This window comes from Thalassophryne amazonica, chromosome 23 (assembly GCF_902500255.1).
Source record: "Thalassophryne amazonica chromosome 23, fThaAma1.1, whole genome shotgun sequence".
NCBI lineage: Eukaryota > Metazoa > Chordata > Actinopteri > Batrachoidiformes > Batrachoididae > Thalassophryne > Thalassophryne amazonica.
In genome coordinates this window covers 13,517,205-13,539,385 of record NC_047125.1, presented here as the reverse complement: position 1 = coordinate 13,539,385, position 22,181 = coordinate 13,517,205, and the positions used below count along the sequence as shown (strand labels likewise).

Below are 22,181 nucleotides of genomic sequence, written 5' to 3'. Positions count from 1 at the left end.
ACTGATTTACAAGACATTTCGTGGACATTAGCGTGCATGCTAATTTCTGCTAACTCAAAGCTAACTTCTGCTCTTGTCAAAAGCTCATAAACGGAAATATTGTTTATGATTGCTTGATCGATAGAAAAGGGGCTTTATTGAACATGGACAAATTGTAAGTAAGAGTAAGATCATAATAATTAATGTAAATAACAATAAAAATAAATAACAATAAAATAAAAAATGTTTGTATGTGTTATTTTGTATTTATTGATTTTATCATGTGAAGCACTTCGTGATCCTGGTCTGTGAAAAGTGCTATATAAATAAAATTTACTTACTTACTTACAAGTGTGTGTGGGTGTGTATGTATGTACAGTGAGGAAAATAAGTATTTGAACACCCTGCGGTTTTGCATCTTAGGTGCCTGTCCACTGTGAGAGACATAATCTTAAAAAAAAAAAAAAAAATCCGGAAACCACAATGTATGATTTTTTTAAATAATTTATTTGTATGTTACTGCTGCAAATAAGTATTTGACCACCTACCAACCAGCAAGAATTCTGGCTCACACAGACCTGTTAATTTTACTTTAAGAAGCCCTCTTATTCTGCACTCTTTACCTGTATTAATTGCACCTGTTTGAACTTGTTACCTGTATAAAAGACACCTGTTCACACAATCAATCACACTCCAACCTGCCCACCTTAGCCAAGACCAAAGAGCTGTCTAAGGACACCAGGGACAAAACTGTAGAAGGCTGGGATGGACTACAGGACAACAGGCAAGCAGCTTGGTAGAAGACAACAACTGTTAGGATTATTTATTAGAAAGTGGAAGAAACACAAGATGACTGTCAGTCTCCCTCAGTCTGGGATTTCATGCAAAATCTCATTTTGTGGGGTAAGGATGATTCTAAGAAACCTCAGAACTACACAGGAGGACCTGGTCAATGACCTGAAGAGAGCTGAGACCTCAGTCACAAAGATTACATTCGTCACACGTGATGCTGTCATGGTTTAAAATCCTGCAGGGCAGCAAGGTCCCCCTGCTCAAGCCATCACATGTCCACGCCCGTTTGAAGTTCACCACTGACCATCTGGATGATCCAGAGGAGGCATGGGAGAAGGTCATGTGGTTAGATGAGACCAGAATAGAGCTTGTTGGAATCAACTCCACTTACCATGTTTAGAGGATGACAACAACCCCAAGAAAACCATCCCAACCGTGAAGCATGGGGGTGGAAACATACTCTGGGGGTGGTCTTCTGCAAAGGGGACAGGACAACTGCACCATATTGAAGGGAGGATGGATGGGGTCATGTATTACGAGATTTTGGCAAACAATCTCCTTCCCTCAGTAAGAACATTGAAGATGGGTCATGGCTGGGTCTTCCAGCATGACAGTGACCCCAAACACACAGTCAGGGCAACTAAGGAGGGGCTCCGTAAGAAGCATTCAAGGTCCTGGAGTGGTCTGGCCAGTCTGCAGACCTGAACTCAATAGAAAATCTTTGGATGGAGGTGAAACTCCAAACCTGAAAGATTTGGAGAAGATCTGTGTGGAGGAGTGGACCAAAATCACTGCTGTAGTGTGTGAAAACCTGGTGAAGAACTACAGGAAACGTTTGACCTCTGTAATTGCAAACAAAGGCTACTGTACCAAATATTAACATTGATTTTCACAGGTGTTCAAATACTTATTTGCAGCAGCAACATAAAAATAAATTATTAAAAAAATCATACGTTGTGATTTCCGGATTTTTATTTTTTATTTTTTTTTAGATTATGTCTCTCACAGTGGACATGCACCTAAGATGAAAATTTCAGACCCCTCCATGATTTCTAAGTGAGAGAACTTGCAAAATCGCAGGGTGTTCAAATACTTATTTTCCTCACTGTATGTGTGTGTGTGTGTGTGTGTGTGTGTGTGTGTGTGTGTGTGTGTATGTATACACCTATATATATATATATATATATATATATATATATATATATATATATATATATATATATATATATATATGGTATCGGATACCATTTAAACAACTGCAAATTATAAAGAAGACAATTCTCATACGGCCGAGGGCATTTTATCATTGGGTTATATTTTTGTTGGCAACATAAACAATAATCTTTGGTGAACAATGCAATGGCGTTTTCGCATTTTACAGAGCATTATATTAAAACAGCCCAGACTCTGATGGTACCCTTAATAGTAAATTTTTTGTGAGGTTATGTGAATGCTGCATCACTACTTGTTGCTTTGGCATACTCTTGACTGTGCTTTGCAATGTGTTTTCCATTTTCATGTGGACAGAGATACTGTTTTAAAATTCCCCTTTTTCAAAAATGCCCCTGTACATGTGGACAAGGGATGAAACTTGAAACTAGCAAAATGCACGCACAAGGCACTGCACTGATTTGCATCAAGAGATCGTCCTCCAACTGGGAACTCCCCCCAATGTCAATAAAAACCATCATCGCTCAGAGGGTGATGGAACATTTCAAGCTTTGCTGTTGGTGCGTTGTTGTGTGGGGAGTTAAGGCTGAAAAGTCAACTGAGAGTTTCCCAGTTGTGTATGAAAGAAACTAGTGAGGGAAGGCCCCATAAAACACATAACTAGTCACAAGGAGTTACAACGTTCAGTAGCTGTGATTGGAGTATTGACGTTCACCTGTTGCTTTATCAGTCAGTGATTGTGTACAAACAAGTTTTCCAGAAGGCACATGGGATGTGCCACCTGTCTCCCCTTTAGGTATGTGTTTATATGCACATATTTCAACTCATAGTGTTTTATTTTTCACTCCATCTGTCCTGCAGCTTTTATGGAAGCTAGAAGTAGGCAGACCTCACAACTGTATTCTGTACAGTATGACAGTTATAATGTCATGAATCATGAAAGAATAAATTCTAAGTTGAATTTCTTTGGTAATTTATATTATAATAGCCACATTGTGTGTGTGTGTGTGTGTGTGTGTGTCTTCGATCACAGAGAAACTGGGGAGAGCTGACATTTGCCGTTTGGTATGCTTATATATTTTAGGTCAAGAATAAATGCTGCGAAAACGGAAAGTTGATAGGTCAAATATTTTTTGAGAAGTTAGTGATTTTAGTTAACCAGTTGAAATTAATATAAATTAATAAACCAGTAAACATTTGGCATTGTGCTGCAATGCACCATGGGAGTTTGTTTGTTTTTTAAAGCTAAACCAATAAAACCCTAAAAAATTTAGCAGAAGTTACAGATAAAAGCTAAACCAATAACTTTCAGTATTGATTTCAGTACACTAGTAGCTACTGACACAACAATGAGCCAGCGCTTCTGTGTCAGATTAGCTTTCACTCAGCCAAAGAGACCGAGTGACCGAGGAGGAGGAGAAAGAATAAAGACAGTTTCTCTTTACACCATACTGACTTGCTGGCATGTCACGCAAGTCATCAACAGGCATACAGTTTTAACTTATGGTTAAAATTTTAACCAGACCAATTCCAGACAAGTTGAAGGTTTTAGTGTTTGGACATACATGCTGCAGTGCATTATGGGTAAAGTTTCACAGCAGGAGAAATGCATTGAGGCGCTCTGATCAGGCTCCACACGGACAACAGCGTTAAACTCTTTGTATATTGTGCCTAAAACTCTCGTGAATATATTCTCTGGGTTTATAGACGTTGTTACTGTGTTTGTTTTATGCCAGAAGCTCAGGTTGTGTGAGCTGCGATCGCTTCCTGTTCATGTCATTCTGGGGGAAAGTGAAGTTTGCTCTTTAACATCCTGCTTATTGTCCTTTACAACACTGTTTGTTCTCTTTGTTGCATAGTAATATATATGTCTGAAATTTGGTTTATGTTTATTAAATTCCATGCAGATTAAACGTAGCAGACATGGATTATTTGGAATATTTGTTTTATCAAGTTTTCAGGGTCTCTACTACCATCTACTGGCCAGTAGATAAGAGTGCTCATGGCAGTATTCATCCTAATGAGATATCCCATAATCCTTTGCGTGCCAGAGAGTTGTTGCAGTCTACAGCACAGAGAATCCACATGATGACAATTATAAATGAACATTCTACTACCAAAATGTACATTTTTATGTTTTTCATGATGTTAATAAGAGGCTGCAGCAATTCTCTGTCACACAAAAAATTATGGGATATCTCAATAGGGCAAATACTGCCATGAACACTACCATCTACTGGCGGCAGTAGAGACCCTGAAAACAATATACAAGGAGTTTAATGCTGTTGTCAGTGTGTAGCGGTTAAAGTGCAGCCTGATCAGAGCGTCTCAATGCATTTCTCCAGTCGTGAAACTTTACCCATAATGCACTGCAGCATGTGTATCCAAACACTAAAACCTTAAAAATTAGTGCATTACTTTAAAACTCAAACATATAGCTGATATTTTCACTTTTTAAAACGCCAGATGTGATGTTAATTTAAATAACTTGTCGAATTAGTTTGGTTAAAATTTTAATCATAAGTTAAAACTGTATGCCTGTTGATGATTTGCGTGATATGTTGGCGAGTCAGTATGGTGTAAAGAGAAATGATCTTTTTTCTGCTCTCTCTCTTCCTTCTTTCCTCTCCTGTAACCAGCTCTCTTCTGCCTGCATAGATAGAGCTGTCTGCTACAAAACATTTAAGAGGTAGGTACTAAAATCTTTGATTTCAGACTTCACAAATGTTTTTAACTGTTAAGATTTATTCAGTATGCCCGCAAAAATAAGTTAGCGGTTTAAAAATTATCAGACTAAAACTTATCGGGAGCTAATTGGTCCACTGATGGTTTTCAAAGTTATCTGAAAAGCTAATCCGATAATGAAAACATTAGCTTTGATGGTTAGTGGATCAGTGGAACTGTGCCCAACACTGGAAACTGCACAATTTATTTCCACCCTTGAAAAATGCCAGCTACCTATTTTATACTCCCCCAATCTAGAGTCTGTGGATCCTCACTGCCAACATGCTAGTTTGTTTTATAAAAGTTGAACAAAAAGATGAAATTTATATGGAAAACATATTAAAGGAGATATATATATATATATATATATATATATATATATATATATATATATATATATATATATATATATATACAGCTTGCAGTTAAGTCGATGATTCACAGAATTTTTGTCATGTCTTTTGAGGATTTTTTTTCCCTCAGGATTTGAAAAAATATTCATTTTAAATGAGGCATGTATATTAAATTGGTTTTGAAGAAATATTATAGTTTTAAATTCAATGAGATTATTTTTTCTAATGTAAGTGTTTGATGGACATGATTAGTTCAAGGACTGTCAGAAATTTAAAAACCCACAGATAATTTTTGTTTTTGTAGTTTCTGGCTACTTTTTTTGGGGGGGGGGGGCTGGTAAATTACCTTTTAAATCTGCTGGTGCGCTGTGAGGTTTAAGCCTTTAAACATGAATGATATAATCTGAAAAGTGTTACTTGATTTTTCACTAATTTACAGACCAGTTAAGAGAACAATCAAACGGAATCACTGCAAAATTGTGTATAAATGCAGATTAGTCTGCCAAAGGCACATTTAAATGTCAGAATGTCCTTAAACGCCTAGTGTCATTACTGGACTGAACATTGGTGAAGGACAATGGTTAAATATTGAATGTCCCAGTGAACTAATGGCTTAAATTTTCCACCAAGATGGCTGCCTTAGTTCCCCCATCTTTGTTTGATCAGATGTGTGTGTCGCTTGATAGCACAGCATGAAAAGCTGCGATTACTTTTGGCCACACACCCGTGAACAGGACCGGCCAGACCACGAGGGTCCTTCTGAATACAGAGCCAGAGACCGGCTGCAGCCATGGGACAATGCTAGCGTACACGTGTGGCCTGAGCGGCCACACTCCTGGAGCACATGGGCGCCACTGTTTATCAACGGGCAAGCTGCTTCACGCACGACTTCTCTTTCTTTGTGTTTTTATGCACGCTGAATTTTAGTCACAGTTTCAGTTTTATTGACCAAAGTGTTGTCATTTTGCGCGTCCACACATGCACCGCTAGCATGCTTTGAAAACGTGCAGGAGTGCATGAGAGAGGATGGGGGCTGGCGGGGAGGGAGTTTGTCCAACTCTAAGAGTGAGAGAGGTCACAAGAACAACATCCAATCCCAGAGCAGTTCCCATGGAGACAAGTGTGGCAGCGTACAATGAGGGTGAGAGGGAGTAGTGAAAGAGAGAGAGAGAGAGAGAGAGAGGCAAAGGGCAGGGAGGAGGGCGGGTTGTCGGCGTCAGGGTTCAGTTGGTGGGTATGGGGGAGCGAGCCGGGGGACAGTGGGAAGTATGATGGCGTGGTAGCTTAACAGCACCATAACATTCTTCCAGCTCTCCTCTGGTTTTTGTGTGCCGCGGCTCTCCTCTTCCAGCGGCGTGAACACACAAAAAACACATATGTGGAGTTTCCACTGGCCAGGTCAGGGCGCAGGTCGCTGGGCTTTCCAGAGCTGTTGTGAGATGTTTTGCAACAGAATTGCATGAATCAGAAGTGACCCCGGAGGTTTGGGGGGGGGGCAGGCCTCGGACGGCGAAAACAAAACAAGGCCGATTGTCACCTGTCGAGCTCGGCCTTGTGTGACAGACACCAGAGTGAAATCTCGCCTAAACTCGGTGGATTGCGTGACACTTTGAACCTGTTTAGCAGAGGGCGTGTGCGCTCTGCACCTCCTGTGCCTTTTAGCGCCTCCGTCTTTCTCCCAACTTAACTTGTTTCACACTGTACTGCCATCCGCCATTTGACTATCAGCAGTTTGCTCTCTCTCTCTCTCTCTCTCTCTCTCTCTCTCTCTCTCTCTCTCTCTCTCTGTGGCTGTCTCGCAAGCTGACTCGCCTCGCTGTCTGCCTGTCTGTCTGTCCCTGCGCCCGGGTTTTTCTACTTGGCGTGGTTCCTGTTTGTTTTCAGCCATTTTGGGGACTTGCAGTGCTCGTAACAAACTGCTTAAATGGCGTCCTCTCGCTTGCTCTCCCACTCTGCTCCCTCTGCCTCTCTCTCTCTCGCTTTCTCTCTCTCTCTCTCTCCCTCCCTCTATTACTGGGCTTGGTGTATATAAAGTAGTGTGTATGTGCAGAGAGAAAGAGGGAGTTGGGGGGAGCAACACTTCCAAATAAAAAGATTGGATTCAGTTGGGGGGGGGGGGGGGGGGGGGGGGTAAATTCACTTGCTGGAAGAAGAAGCGCAAAAAACTAAAAACGGTGTGTCAGAGGCAAAAACTGGAGCAAGTTAGTGTGTGAGAATCACTCCTGCCCTCTGTGTTCACACTGCTGCCTGTGTGCGTATGCATGCGTGCATGTGCGCCGCCTCCCCCTTCTCGCTCGCTTACACACTCTCTCTCTCTCTCTCTCTCTCTCTCTCTCTCTCTCTCTCTCTCTCTCTCTCTCTCTCTCTCTCTCTCACACACACACACACACAGACGTGCGCAGACTGAGGGGGGAGAGAGAGAGGGAGAGGGAGTGAGAGGGGAGAGAACACATCGCAGCAGAGATGCAGCAGGAGATTTTCCGAGGTACGTTCTCTTGTATGCTCGCCTTGCTGAGAGAGAGAGAGCGAGAGAGGGAGAGAGAGAGAGAGAGAAGCAGAATAAGAGGAGGAGAGGCTGAATTCTCTCATTTTCCTGTTTGTTTTTCCACTTTGCTCCTTTGCTGTAGCGGCCGCATCGCGGGAGAAGAAGGAGGAAAAAGGTTTTTATTTTAACATGCGTGAGTGTCGGTGGGCGTGCGTGTGGCCGTGCAGCACGCGTGTGTGTGTGTGTGTGTGTGTGTTTGTGCAGCGCCATGCGTGTTTTCCTGCGCTTCCCCTGCGTGCGTGCGTGCATGTGCGTGTGTCAATAACAGGCCTCGTCTCCCTCATCCTCCCCTCTGTTGCACCACGCAGTTCTTTTTCCAAAGCGATGGCTCCCCCTTCTTGAGATTGTGATCAAACTTTTAATTTATCGAATCCCCTCGCGTCTTAGATGAGGGGCGGAGGACTCGCATCGGAGCAGGCTGTAAACACGATGTGGGCTTTATTGTTTGGGGGGAACTTTATCTGAATGTGGTGGGCCGGGCTCCCATCACGCTGTATCAGAGTGCTCAGGGAGAACAACTTGGATTTAGGCAAATTTGACCAAGCTGGTTTGTTGATTCTTCCCATTTTGGGACACTCTACATCCTCCATTTTACTGTTTCGCTAGAGGTTGTCTGTGGGAGAGCACAGAGGGCAAAGCGATGTAACCGCCCCTGTTGTTGCTGTCTGAAGCTCTACTTTTTTCCCCAAAACAACATGACATCCACTGCCAACTTCCCCACATGTCTGGTTTCCATGGATGCCGGGCCCAAGCCCTTAAGTGCTCAATGTATGGAAAATGCCATTCACACTGGCACAGGCGCAGAGGTCACAGGTCAGACAAGAGGAAGTGTACATGCTCACCACTGTGTGTGACACCCAAATGATGCTGTTGACATGAAAGCATGTTTTGATGATCTGAGCCAGACGTTTGATAAAGCACGTCTGCTTCATTTGCCCTTTTCCAGTTCATGGATATGTCAACATCCCGTTCTCACCTTTATGGATATGCATTCCGGAAGGTCACAGTTTGAAACCTTGTAAAGTCTTAGAGGATCCTGGAAGGTTCAGGTTAGGGAATTAATGCTGATTACCCAGCTTCCATGATGAAGCTGGGTAATCCGTCATTGGCTGCAATCTTGTTTTAAACGTGGCGGGATTTTCAAGATGTCCAAAAATCCTGTAGTTTTTACTTTGGTAGTCCCTTGCATTCCCGAGGAGCGCATAAAGTTGTCATACGTGTTGTGATGAGGCACGGTTATGCTGATGGTGTTACAGGTGTTCTTGCATGTCACATGGTACTAGTCCAGCGCGTTGCATCATCAAACTGCATGCTAGGTCATGTTAGCGGGAAATCTGCACGCACTGGTTTGTCACAGTTGGAGACCGCGTCCTTCCGGAATGGATATCCGTGAAAGCTCAGACAGTGCAAAACATTTAGATGATCACCTTTGTTTTCATTTGCTACCACTTACAGGATGACAACACTGTAGTCATATTTGCAAAATGTGGCTCTGTTTTTGTGTGTTTTTAGCTGTTGTGGACTGAAAACTCCAATGGCGCTTTCACATTAGCTTCACGGGGAATGTGCGTGAAATTGAAAATGTTTTCAGGGAAATTATCTGAAAAAGGTCACCGGTGTAGCGTTACTGCTCTGCTGGGGTACTTCTTGGCCTTGCTGTTTCCTAATACGTCCCTTGATTTTGTTGCAGCGAGCAGAATTATGGAATTACGTGCCAGGCTGAACTCTAACAGACCGTGGAGAGTGTGGCGTTTTAGGCACAGGCAGGTTTGTTGGTGTGTACAGTGGCATGCAAAGAGACCGCAGTACCACAGTACACATTTGGGGGGGTTGTATTTTGTCAGTCATGCTGAGGGGGATCTGAAGGACAAGGAAGGCATGAAATGTGAACATGGGAGAGGTGTTTGAAGCTAACCCCCTATCTCCAGTGCACACATCACCGCAACCGCTGCTTACCACCTCCGCCACACCACCCCCCCAACCCATACTAAATTCTCGGCCCCCTACTGCCTCCTCCCTTCACCATCCCATCTGGCTGGCTCCATCACGCTCTCATGGCTGGGGGTGTGTGGAGAGTTCAGTAGCTCTCTTTGCCCGTAATGCTGCACCCCATCCCCCCCCCCCCCCCCCCCCCCCCCCCCCACACACACACACACACACACACTCCTGTCCACAGATCATCTCCTGATCCAATGATTGGGCCCCTTTGGCTGCTCCTCTTTGGAGAAAAAAAACCCAACTGACACCTTACCGCTGGCCCCCGGCATTCTACCTTCTTACCTTGAGTCATTGCTCAAGCGGCGGGGAATTGATCACGCTGGCTGTAATCTGCAAAAGCCTTCAACCACATCAGTATCAATGTCATATTAATATATTTTTTATGGAAATAGAAGAGTAAAATCTATGGCACAAAATCATTATTAATCAGAGCAATCAGAAATGGTGCTTTGTGAGGTCAGTATGACGTCTACGGAAAGATGTTTCTCTCAGTCAGATCCAGATTTCTGCAGTTTGATAGATGTTAGTTGGGGAATGCCTTCTCTTTTTCATATCAGGTCTGTCATAATGTGTATAAGCCAAAATGACAAAAATATTTCTATCTCCCAATACTTCAAAGATCCAGATCAGGCTGATGTTTGCGGATACCCTACTTTATCTAAAAATTGAATGTTAATTAGACCAAGGTCAAGAAATATCATTTTGTACCAGTAGTCACAAATTCTTCATTAAAAAGTACAATCCCCATCTGGAGCTTAATGTGCCTGATTTTAAAGGACTGAATGTTCACATAAAAATTTTATATTAATTAGGAGTGTTTATCTGTCATTGTTAAAGAACGTTTTAAATAAAAGTGAGGAATCAGGATCCAGATTTGGCTGATCCTGGAGAGGGACTGAATCACAGACATGTTGTCAATTATGGGTAACTTTCTTAAGTGGAGCAATGTCGCTGGTGTTTTGTTTTTGTTTTTTTTTCGTGGGGGTGAGGGGGAGTGTCCTGTATAGTTGTGGTAACACATTGTTTAAAGAAATTGTACAATCCAGACCCGAGACCCACATGATTTTGAAGGGGTCTTTGCCACACTCACACGCTACATAGTTTAAACTTTTCATATCAGTAGGAAGAAGTATTTCTCTGGATATAGTGTTCATGATGTAAAAAAAAAAATAGGCTCATCTGCCATAGATAAAGAATCTTAAATAAAATTCTAAAATTGCAGATCAAAATCAAGAACAAAGAGCGGGACTCAAATTCTCAAGTCATGCAGAACAATACGTCACAATACCCTCGCCCCCTAAGGCAGCGCCCTGCAGAGCACGTGCCTCTGCAGGGCCTAAAACTCACCACATCCAAATGAAATTTGTGGATGATCAGTCGAGCAACACGTGCCCTCCAGTCTTTATCAAAATGAGTGTAATAATAACCCTGCCGACTGACGGGAGAAGGCAGCAATCCCGTCTCCGTACACCTCCCAAAGAAGCAACAGGCGTTACGTGATTACTTTAGCTTCTCTTTCCACATATGTTCACAATAACTCAAAGCATAGAGCGGATGATTGCCAAATGTTGTGGTATGATCCTGAGGTCAGAGAAGATCTGAATAATTCAGATGAAACTGAGACTAAAACTTTGTCTCCTCGGTGAAGGTGAATTCGCAGTGTTTTTGTGTTATTGCCCAGAATTATTAACATCTGATCACCAACATCATTTAACAGGTGGTTCCTCATATAACACTCAATGTTATCATCATCACTTACTTTGATTAATTCAGCTTGATGAAAGAAAACACAAAAAAGTAAAGAAGGCCAAAACCTGACCGGTATGACACAGCATTAATTCTCAGCATCTGCATCACTGCCAAGTAGGAAAAAGCAGTTTATGTTCCAGCTTTGTAAAGTTTGGGTTGCATGTGCACTTTATATACAGACTAGAGCAATCCGAGATTTCTAACATCCGCCAAGCATTGATGAGGACTCAAAATAACAGATATGCGAATCACATCATGACCTGGACTTGACAAGGATACGGATTCCACAACACAATACAATAATTGCACATTGATCCAGAATGGTCCGACTGATCAAGATGTTGCAATGTGAAATTTAATTCACAAGCTGACACTATATAGTGTCTTCCTGATCTTGGTTTTACATTGTGATGTGGTATCTGTGAAGCAGTTTTGCTGTAATCCTTAAGACTTAAAAGAGAAATCCTGATCCAGATCACCTCCAAAATTTAATGGAATCTTCCAAGGCCTAACACCAATGTGTGGAGAAGCATTTGGTGAAAATCCGTGAAGTAGTTTTGACGTAATCATCAAAATCTGACAAAGTGTAGCATACAAATTGAAATCCTTATCCAGAATCCAGATCCGGATCACCTCCAAAATTCAGTGGAGTCTTCCATGGCCTACACTCTAAGAAATAAAACGTTGAATTTAATTGATAAAGTTAAGGTAACTTTTTCCACTTAATATTGTCAATTAAGTGTAAAACAATATTGAATTTGAAATTAATTAAATCAAATGAAACATTATTACTTAAATCCCTAAAATTAACAATTGCAAGTATATTTTCAGTTTCAATTTATTTTCATTTATATAGCACCAAATCACAACAGAGTTGCCTCAAGGTGCTTCACACAGGTAAGGTCTAACCTTACCAGTCCCCAGAGCAACAGTGGTCAGGAAAAACTCCCTCTGAGGAAGAAACCTCAAGCAGACCAGACTCAAAGGGGTGACCCTCTGCTTGGGCCATACTACAAACATAAATTACAGAACAATTCACAGAACAATTCACGGACGAATATACAAGAAATGCTGTTGGTGCATAGGACAGGAGGGTCGCCAACATAAATACAACTCCCATCTCTGGATGGAGCTGCACCTTAAACAGAGAGAAAAAACAGAATCAGGCATCAGAAAGACAAAAAATACTGTATAATTTGCCATCATTAATCAACAAGAAAAACAGAAGAAATACTAAGGTGATCGCCGGCCACTAGCCCTAAGCTTCGCTAGAAGACCCAGAATTTAGGTAAAGTTGAGGCCGCGACACGCTCCATTTACTAAGAAAATGAATTAAGAGTAAAAAGCGTAATTTAATTTAATTATGCTTTTAATTTAAAACCCCTGTGTTTCATTTCTTAGAGTGTATTATCTATCTGTGGTGCAGATCTGGTGAGAATCTGTAAAGTTTTTTACATAATCCTTCAAAGCCTATATAAAGTGAAATCTTGATCCAGAATCCATATCTGGATCTGGATCAGCTCCAAAATCTAATGGAATCTTCCATGGCCTAATATCTATCTTTCGTGAAAATTTTGTCAAAATCTGTGCAGTAGTTTTGACGTAATCCTACTAAAAGTCAGACAGACAAATAAATAATCGCCAGTGATTTTATTACGTCCTTGGTGGACGTAATAACTGCGTGATAAAATGTTTTTCAGTTTAATATTTCTGTGTAAAGCTGTTGGTCTAAATGTTATATTATCTACCGAGTCAGGAAACTAATATAGGCAGGCAGGGTATTAAAAACAGATTAAAGTTTGCATTCAAAAGTAACAGAGAAATCAGGGTCAGGTCAGGTCCAGGAGCGGGAGTTGGTGTCACAGGACGACACATCCATCACACCCAGGCAGGCAATCAATCCATCCCCACCTCTTGAAAGTAGCATCTGTCAGCCGCAGCTAGGTGAAACGTGAAAGAGCCCCCCCAGCCACCACCACAGAGGCACCTACGTGCTGGATCATGCCCATGGCCAAAATGTCGTAGCGGATTATCCCTCGTGATGCAAGTTGTGCAATCTCTCTCATCTGTGCAGGCCTAATATTGTCAGTGTGCTGCAGACAGACTTATATTCTTGCGGTAACATACCAGACAAACTCATTGACCTTCTCAGACTCAGGCTATGAATTTAGTTCTGACACTTTTGGTATTAATTCAGTCTGTTTGTAAAATGGATTTGTTTCACAAATTAACCTGAGTGGAGTCGGGCAGAGAGTCTTACAAGTTGAGTAACTAAAGATTTAGAAAATCAGACCATATTTATTCTGCCTCTTATTCATGTTTGATGTGGAATAGCGCATCACGAAAAGTATGCTGCTGGTCCAGGTGCTTTCGTTCTTAGGTGAAATTGCAGCAGAGCCCTTGCTATTACAGAAAAGTTGTTTTTACGTGCAGTTATTTATTATAGTGGCACCTGTTTGTGCTTTGTAGTTCTACAAGCACAAATACATGAACTTTAACACAATCATCCTGTTAGAGAGAGTTGCCGATTTATTTAGATTTGGCTTTTTAGTCCTCCCTACAGGATACATGTGCGGCGCGCATGTGGTGATTGTGCGTGCATCTGCACAACCAAGAGTGAGGTTAAAGCATTTTTATTTATTTTGTGTCCACATTTCTGCATGCATGTTTAAGCACAACATACTATCACAAGGGGCTTTAAAGCTGCCTGTCACAGTCAGACGGCGCGTTGTGCATGCTCCGTTTGTGCCAGCCGCTGCGTGCGTCACAGTGAGATAAAGGAAAAGATCGAGGGGGCGTCATACGCATTTTCCTGTCGGCAACACAACCGCCAGATGAGATGGTGAATTTTTATTTATTTATTTATTTATTGCCTCAGCGTCGTCTCTAAGCGCGTCCGCCCACTTGTAACAGGCTGGCGCTTACCGTGAGGGATTTCCTGTTTAATATCTTGTCGCTCAATAAACAGGAGTGACAATGAAGATGACAAAACAGGATTGTGCGTTTCCTTTGTAGCGATAGATAACTACAAAAAAAGGTTGAACTGGCTTATTGGCTTTACACGACACTCTAGACACCGCTCATGAAGCACGCCACCCGTAGGCACTTTTGTTTTCCAGTGCGTCATTCCACCTGTGCCCTCGGTTTCAGTGACGTCTTGCACTTAGAGTCACCTTTTTTCGCTTTAAATGTAATTTACAGCTGGACTCACCCATGGGGAACTGCTTTGTTTATGCTCGCTACTCACGGGTTTTGCTCGTGGACATGTGTGGCGTTGCGTCCACGTGCATGTCTGTATGTGTGCTTGCATGTGTTTTCCTCTGTTCCAGTTGGTTTTTTGGTTTTTTTTCCAGCATGTTATGCGTGCACGTTTGCCGGGGCTCCTGTCTGTCTGACAGAGCAACGCGTCTGACTGTTCTCGAGTCAGCCCCTCCTCTCTCCTTCTCTCCTCTCTCGCGTCCTCGCACGTACTTTTGCTCTCTTCTTTTTTCTATCACTCTTTCTTTCTTCCTCATCCTCACCCCTTCTCTCTCTCTCTCTCTCCCTTTGTCCCTCCTCTTCCCTCTGCAATAACAGTGCTGACCTAGTTTCTGCCTGTTCAGGGCTGCCTGTGGAATTTTACAGCGGCCTGCCTTCCTGGCTGCTCTTGCTGCTTAAAATCGCAGGCAGAAAAGCATGACTGAGTATTTTTCTCCTGGTCGTATCATTATACTCTGATACTGTCTCTGTTCTCCTCCTCAATCTGCACACTCAAAGAAATGCTCCCCTTAAAAAAAAAAAAAAATCGCACAAAATCGCCAGTTTCTTGTGCTAGACATCTTGTGCATGTAGAAATTGCAGGAGGTCTGCATCCGCCATCGTGACGGTTAAAAATGAACCTAGACGTCGCTTGTTTTCTGCAGGATGCAAAGCAGGGATGAACTCTTTCTCTGGGCACATGCATGCAGTTTCCCTCCCTTCTCCTCTTGTCCGCGTTCCTTCCCTCCTGCCTTTTGGCTTCGCAAATAAATAGTCATGCACGGCAAATACTAGCCACTGCCAAGAACGGCTGACGAGCTTCTTACTCAAGTCGCCAGCGATTGGGACTATTTTTATGTGCGTCAGAGTTGTGGGTGTCAGTCTGCACTCTATTCTGATGGAATCTTGATTAAATCTGAACACCTTCCAGTTAGGCATAGGGAATGTTGTGTCACAGCCGAGAGAGATGGATCTCTGGAATGCCTTTCTGAAGCCTTGGCGGTGGCACGATGAAATCTAAACTAGCGCCGCCACAGACTCATTCCTTTCCCTCACCCTTTCGCTTCGTTCACTCACCATTCCTGGCTGAGCTGTTGGATATTGGCATTGCTGAGTTAGTTTGTTTTCTTTTTTGTCTCTTCGAAGTGGTCCGTGAGCGTCATTACTCCATAAAAAGTGCTGGGCGTAATGTAATTTTGATTGCTGTCTGCCACTGCACATTTATATGCGCCACACGTACATTGAGCTGTCACTAATACAGTCATCCTGACTTGTCTTTCAGATTTTGGGGGGTGGTCATGGTGTCCGGTGAGAAGGTACGGGACCCCCTCCATGTGGGCCTCATCCAGTCACATCTGAGGGAACAACGCCTCCCTGCTGCGTTAACTCCTCTCTGCAACCTTCCGCAAAGTGCAGCTAAGGAAGCACCGTGCCACCAGAACCAGCGGCAGACACCTTTGTCTTCTCCTGTGCAGGCGTCCTCACCTTTCTATCTGCCTGTCAACATTTGCACCACACGCTGCAGCTCCAACAACACTGAAAGGCCGCACAAGTCAGTCGGTTATCTTGGAGTGGCCTCTCAGTCCGAAGAAGAGGAAGAGGAGGAGGAGGAGGAGGAAAGGGAAGTTGAGCAGCTGGAAATGAAGGGTAAAAGGCATGTTAATCAGGGAGAGGCCTTAATGGAGGACAGGCTGGAGGACATGGCGGATGGACCTAAAAATGCAAAAATCACTTTAAGCTTCCCACTTAGTGCCGGCCCCCTTCCTGCCTCTCTGACATCACCAAACCTCTGTCGTAGCACCTCCTCTTCTTCCCCTTCCCCCCACCGACGGCGGCCATCCTCCAAGAGCTCAGATGAGGCATCACTGTGGAAAAAGGATGCGACTATGGACATAAAACACAGACCGTATAAGCCCTCCAGACATGACGGCTCTCCATCGTCCTCACCCTCCTCATCCTCATCTCCCATGGCTGTTCACGGACTCATACGGAAGGATATCAAATCTCCTCCTCCTCTGAAAAGCTCCAAACTCAATCCAGAGACTCCGTTTAACAGTTCACCCCAAAGGTCCTCCAGTGGGTCTTTAGGGGGATGTTACAGTGGAGATGGGTGGGATGAAAGACACAGGCCAGCCAATGGAACGGTTTCACCCTCTCAGACCGCCCAAATTCTCTTCAGTCTGGGTACGTCGGCCTATCAAGGCCCGAGAGGCAGCAATACAGAGAGGAAAGACAAAATAACCGGCCGGCCTACCGGGAAGATGGGAAGCCCTCATGGACCAAGCCTTCACCCACCTGCTCTTCATCTCCCTCCCCCACTCCCACCACCTCCTCCACCCCCATCGGAGGGCCTCACCGCTCCCCCTCACTCATCATCTTACTCTCCTACTGACAGCCTGAAACCAGAGCTGATTTGCGGGGTGTGCCACAGACTTTTCAGCTCGGCCTCCTCACTGACGGCCCACATGCGGCTACATCGTGGCAGCCGTGCCCTCTGCTGCCGCTATTGTGGCAAAGTCTTCATCCACAGCAAGAGACTGCAGTCCCACGAGGCCTCCTGCAGGGCACCGGGCCTGGCCTCCAACAGCCTGGGCCCTTCTTCTCTCACTGTGCAGCCAAAGGAGGAACCACTGGAGGAGGGTGAGGTGAGAATAGAAGGGGGAGTGATTGTGAGAGGTGCAGACATCACTAAGGCACGGCCAGGGAAGAAAGCACGTAGCCTCCTGGCACGTATCCAGAGTGATGATACAGCGGCCACAGAGCTACTGGGAGGTGACGAGAACCATTTTGTGAAGGTGGTAGATGGAAACGTCATTTACTTCTGCTCTGTGTGTGAGCGTTCTTACATGACCCTGTCCAGCCTCAAGCGCCACTCAAATGTGCACTCATGGCGCCGCAAATATCCATGCCATTATTGTGACAAAGTCTTTGCCCTGGCAGAGTACCGCACGAAGCATGAAGTGTGGCACACAGGAGAGCGTCGTTACCAGTGCATTTTTTGCTGGGATGCCTTTGCAACCTATTACAATCTCAAAACACACCAGAAGACCATACATGGGATTAATCCCAGCCTCATCTCCAGTGAAAAGACAGCTAATGGTGGTTATAAGCAGAAAGCCAATGCCCTCAAGCTCTATCGCCTTCTTCCCATGCGCTCCCATAAGAGACCCTACAAGACCTATAGTGATGGCTTGGCAAATGGTCTGGTTCTGCCACCGAATGAAACACCTTCTCTGTCGATGCCTGGTTTGGGCTGTGCTCTGGGTCCTGGAGACCTACAAAGCCTTCTCAGTGGAAGCCACCCTCAGAGTGTAAAGTCTGACCCAGATGCCTTCCCTGCTGGCTTTCCCGTTTCTGTTGCTGCCGAGCATAGGGACTTATCTGTGTTATCACCCCTCCCCCAACCAGACATGACCCAAGTTAGAAAACAGGAGAAGGAGGCCCTAGAGTTAGACCAGGACAAAGGCAGTGGCAATTTGAAAATCTCTAGCAGCAACAAAACCAAAACTCCAAAGACTGGTAGAAGCACAGAACCAAACATGACATCTGTGATAACATATGGCCATACTAAACCCTCTGTCATAGTTCATGGAACTACAATGTCCTCCTCTGTCATTGTCCATAGCAACCAGGTCACCTCTAGAAGTGACAAAAGCCCAATGACTAGTCCGTCTCCTGAATCCGGCAGTAGTCAGACATCACAGAAGAGTAGTCCAAGTAAAAAACAAAAAGATAGTAGTACACATAATTATAGAAAGAGGTCCAGAGACAGTTCAGACACCACAGAGGAGAGTTTAAGAAGTAGAGAGGATGCAGAGACACGTCGATCATTTCAAAAACCACGCAAGTCCCACAGCAAAAGTGACATCTCTAATTCAAAGCAGCCGTCAGCGTCAGTAGGGTCACAGGTCAAAGAGGCAGGCCCTCTGTGCCAAATTACTGTACGCATTGGCGAGGAGGCCATAGTTAAGCGTAGCATCTCTGAAACAGATCTTAGGAGGGACAAAAGTCTCTCTCCCCCAAAAACCAAACGCAGTGAGACATCAGCTCTGCGGGATAACAAGGAGTCTCGTCACTCCCATCACCATCACCATAAACACCACAGAGCCAGTGTGGAGGCAGAGCATGAGAGGAAAGGAGGAGACAGTGAGGGAGATGATGTGGCGAAAAACTCTAAATCCCCTGAAGGAGTTCGGGAATATTATTTCCGTCAAGAGGTCCGTGAGCAAGTAGAGAGTGACCATGACACAGAGGACAATTTATGGCGACCTTACTATTCCTACAAACCTAAGAGAAAGGCACAAGCACATCTGCAGAGGGTCAAGAACTGGCAGAGAAAACTGAAATACAAGCGTTCTCTGCGGATAAAGAGGAGGACAGAGAGACTTAAGAACAATGTGAGTAAAGGCACAGAAATATCAGAAGATGAGGAAGGTGGGAAGATTGAGCAGGCTCAAAAATTGCCAGACAGTAACACGGAGAATGAAGAGGCAGAAAAGACAAATTATCACACTGTCCTTTTAAAAGACGCAAGTAAGACAGAAGAACAGGTCAAAGAGGTTCCTTCCCCTTTTCTGCACTCGCCAAAGCCGCCTCTGCCTGCCTCAGTGGCTCCTATGGGAATAAAGAGGCGACCTTGGACTAATGGGAATGCAGCTGAGTGTGGTACATGTGGCCGCTGGTTCTCGAGCCCCAGGAAGCGAGACAAACATGAGTTGAGCCATCTGCTTGAGTTTGTTTGTCTCTTCTGCCGAGCCACTTTCCCCTCGAGGGACAAATTGGAGGATCACCAGAGGGCACAGCATCCCAAACCTCCTGAGGTAGGAGGTGCTAAAGTGGCCCTCGGTGAACAAATTGAAGGGGCTGGAGCCAAAGCGGTGACAGAGGTGGCAAAGTGCGATGCAGAAAAAGAGGGACAACAGAGCCTAATAATGAGCAGTACTTGTAGTCCAAGTCGCCTAAGTAGAAGGGCGTTAGCGCGACACACCTGCCCACAGTGTCACAAGGTCTGTAAGACGTCGTCAGCACTAACCCGCCACCTACGACGCCATGAGTTAAGCACTTCCCCGGAGAAAGAGAAGGAGGACAAAGAGTCAGAGCCAAAAACAGCGGTCACAGGGGTCAGCACTGTTACCAGAGATGTAGAGACTGAGAAGGGAGAGAATCCCAGTGCTGTTTCAGTAATCAGCTATTCATCACCAGACCCAAAAAGTAGCACCGAGTGCTTAGCATTACAGCAGCATGAAAACCATGTCAACAAACTGACTGATGAACATTACCAAGCTACTGACGAGCTTGAACTGAGTGAGCTCAAACATCCACCCCCTGAGAGAGAGCCCAGCCCCCAGATTGTAGACCCTCTGTCAGAGAGGCCAGTGAACCTTACACCCACCAGATCTGAATTCACACGTGTCACACCCTCTGCTGTCCAGCGGGAATCGCAGTGTCTGGACTATCGCACTCCCACTAAAAAGAGCACAGACAGCCAGAAACACAGAACACCCAGCTCTGTGCACATTGTGGCATCCAGCAACACCTCTCCAAATGTGTCTATGACGTCACAGACCAGAATAACCACTGCTGCTCCTGCTGTTTCTATGACAACAGCTACCATCTCTGAGGGGGGGTTTATGAAACGGGATGGGGTCATTATGTCCAGAGACAGGCAGGGTGTGAACGGTGTATTTCTACAAGCAGATTATGAGGAGCCACCTATGGTCCAAGATCTTAGAGTCCAATCTCTGTCCAGGAGTCCCTCTCCTAATGAAGCACAAGACCTAACCATGTCCTCTATGCTGGCCAGAGAGCGGGAGATAGAAATGCAAAGAGGGAAAGAGAGGGAGCGGCAGAGACAGAGAGAACGGGAGAGGGAAAAAGAAATGGTGAAAGAGAGAGAGAAGGAGGTAGAAAGGGCCCAGCAAATGGGTAGAATTGTAAATGCTCCAGAGGAGCAGATTTCTCTGTTGGTCCCTAAAGAGGAGCCCATGAGTCCAATCCCATCCCCCCAGCACGTCCCCGCTCCAACCACTATCAATGGGCCTTCCTCCCAGAGGCACACGCCCAAGTCCACCTGCCAGTCCCCCACAGATATTGGACTCTTAGCTCAAGCCAGCCGTCAGCTTCACTCCGCTTCACAAGGACTCGACAGACTCGCACTGCCCACAGGAGCAGCTGGTGCTGGTGACCGCCCTTCTGCACATGCTCTCCTTCTCCCCCGAGCCCCTCCACCACCTGAGCTTGAGCACCAGGACACCATTTCCCCCAGAGACTCGCATCAGGGGGAGGCTCCCTCAGTGGGCTACCAAGCGCAGGATTATCCCCTACCCTTGCTTGTGCCGGACGGCTACCGCTCGGGTAAGAAGCAGGATGAGAACCTACTCATGTCGTCCTATCCCGCTGGGGCGCTTCCCTTCGGACCACTGGGAAAGGTGATGGTTCCTAATGGTGGGGACCTGGCCAAGCTGCCCTTCTATCCAGACCCTTACCAGCTGCTCTATGGACCCCAGTTGCTGGCCTACCCTTACAACCTGGCTGCTCTTCCTGTGGCTCTGAATATGATTGCACCTGCTGGGGACAAGGTGGAACCTCTGCCCTTCCTGCCTGCCATCTTCAACTACGCACCTGCAGCCAGGCAGTACATTGGCACAACACCTCACCCCCTTGTGCCAGATCCAAGCATCTACAGCAGCAGCGCCGGCGGCAAGAAGCAGCGAGACAGCAACAGCAGCAAACCGTAGGACCCAAAAACACTATAGCTGTTTATGAAAGAATTTGCCCTGTTTGGAATGGAAGCAGGAGGGGGGCGTACTCACCGGGTAACTCACATAGTACCCCTACTACTCTTTTATTCAGTAGAACTCAGAGCTAGACATTATACCAAGAATAGGCGTGAAAAGGAGGAGGAGGAGCAAAGAAATGGGGAGGAGTGGCTTGTATTGTAGCGACGTATCATTGCTCCCCTCTCTTTACTCCTGCTCACCTTCCCGCATGTCTCTTCTGTCTTGCTGTAGTGTGTTGTAGTTCTAGAGCTTGATTAATCTTCCTCTCTGACTCATTATATTATATATAAGAATAAGGACTCCTAATAGGGTGTGTGTTGTATGAAAAATTAGTCCAGTCTGCTTCCCTTTATAGTCGCCGCATAACAACGATAAACGCTCTTCTGGGAAGGCCCGTGTAGGCAAGGCTGAGGGATGAGACAACGCGGTCGTTGCTCGACTCAGCTCGAGGTGCAGATTTAAGCAACGTGAATCCTGCTTCTGTTTGTGTGTGTATTTGAGGGAATGAGGACACAGGTGGTGAAGTGACGTGTGAACGCTATACGGCAGCGTGTACATGCACAGTACGTAAGGATTAGTGCATGCAGACGTGGGTTTATGCAGATCTGAGTGCATTGTGTGTGTTTTCAAAAAAAAAAGTATGTGCATGAATGGCTCTCCAGCCAAGCGCTGATCATTCCGTGTGGTTTTGAGCCACGCACAGCATTCCTACGCTGGTTGGAATGGCTGCTGTAAATCAGTGTGTAAAAGTGCATTTTGAAGTGATTCCTTGTATCCAGAATCACAGACGCCAGTCTGTGAGGACAGATCGTCTTGAGCTTGTCACTTCTCAACGTAACCTGCCAACTTTGTGGC

General features: G+C 45.1%; 1 protein-coding gene across 1 annotated transcript; it reads left to right on the top strand.

The window, feature by feature from the left end:
* The first annotated feature begins 7,353 nt into the window (after positions 1-7,353).
* zbtb4 (zinc finger and BTB domain containing 4) lies at positions 7,354-21,964 on the top strand. Its single transcript, XM_034164735.1, has 3 exons — positions 7,354-7,503; positions 7,646-7,678; positions 15,830-21,964. Exon 3 carries the CDS (start codon positions 15,846-15,848, stop codon positions 21,282-21,284), a length of 5,439 nt encoding a protein of 1,812 aa, XP_034020626.1. The 5' UTR covers positions 7,354-7,503; positions 7,646-7,678; positions 15,830-15,845; the 3' UTR covers positions 21,285-21,964.
* The last annotated feature ends 217 nt before the right edge of the window (positions 21,965-22,181 follow it).

What these genes read in the sequence shown, in the direction of transcription:
- zbtb4 (XM_034164735.1), top strand. Translation starts at nt 15,846, where the DNA reads ATGGTGTCCGGTGAGAAGGTACGGGACCCCCTCCATGTGGGCCTCATC.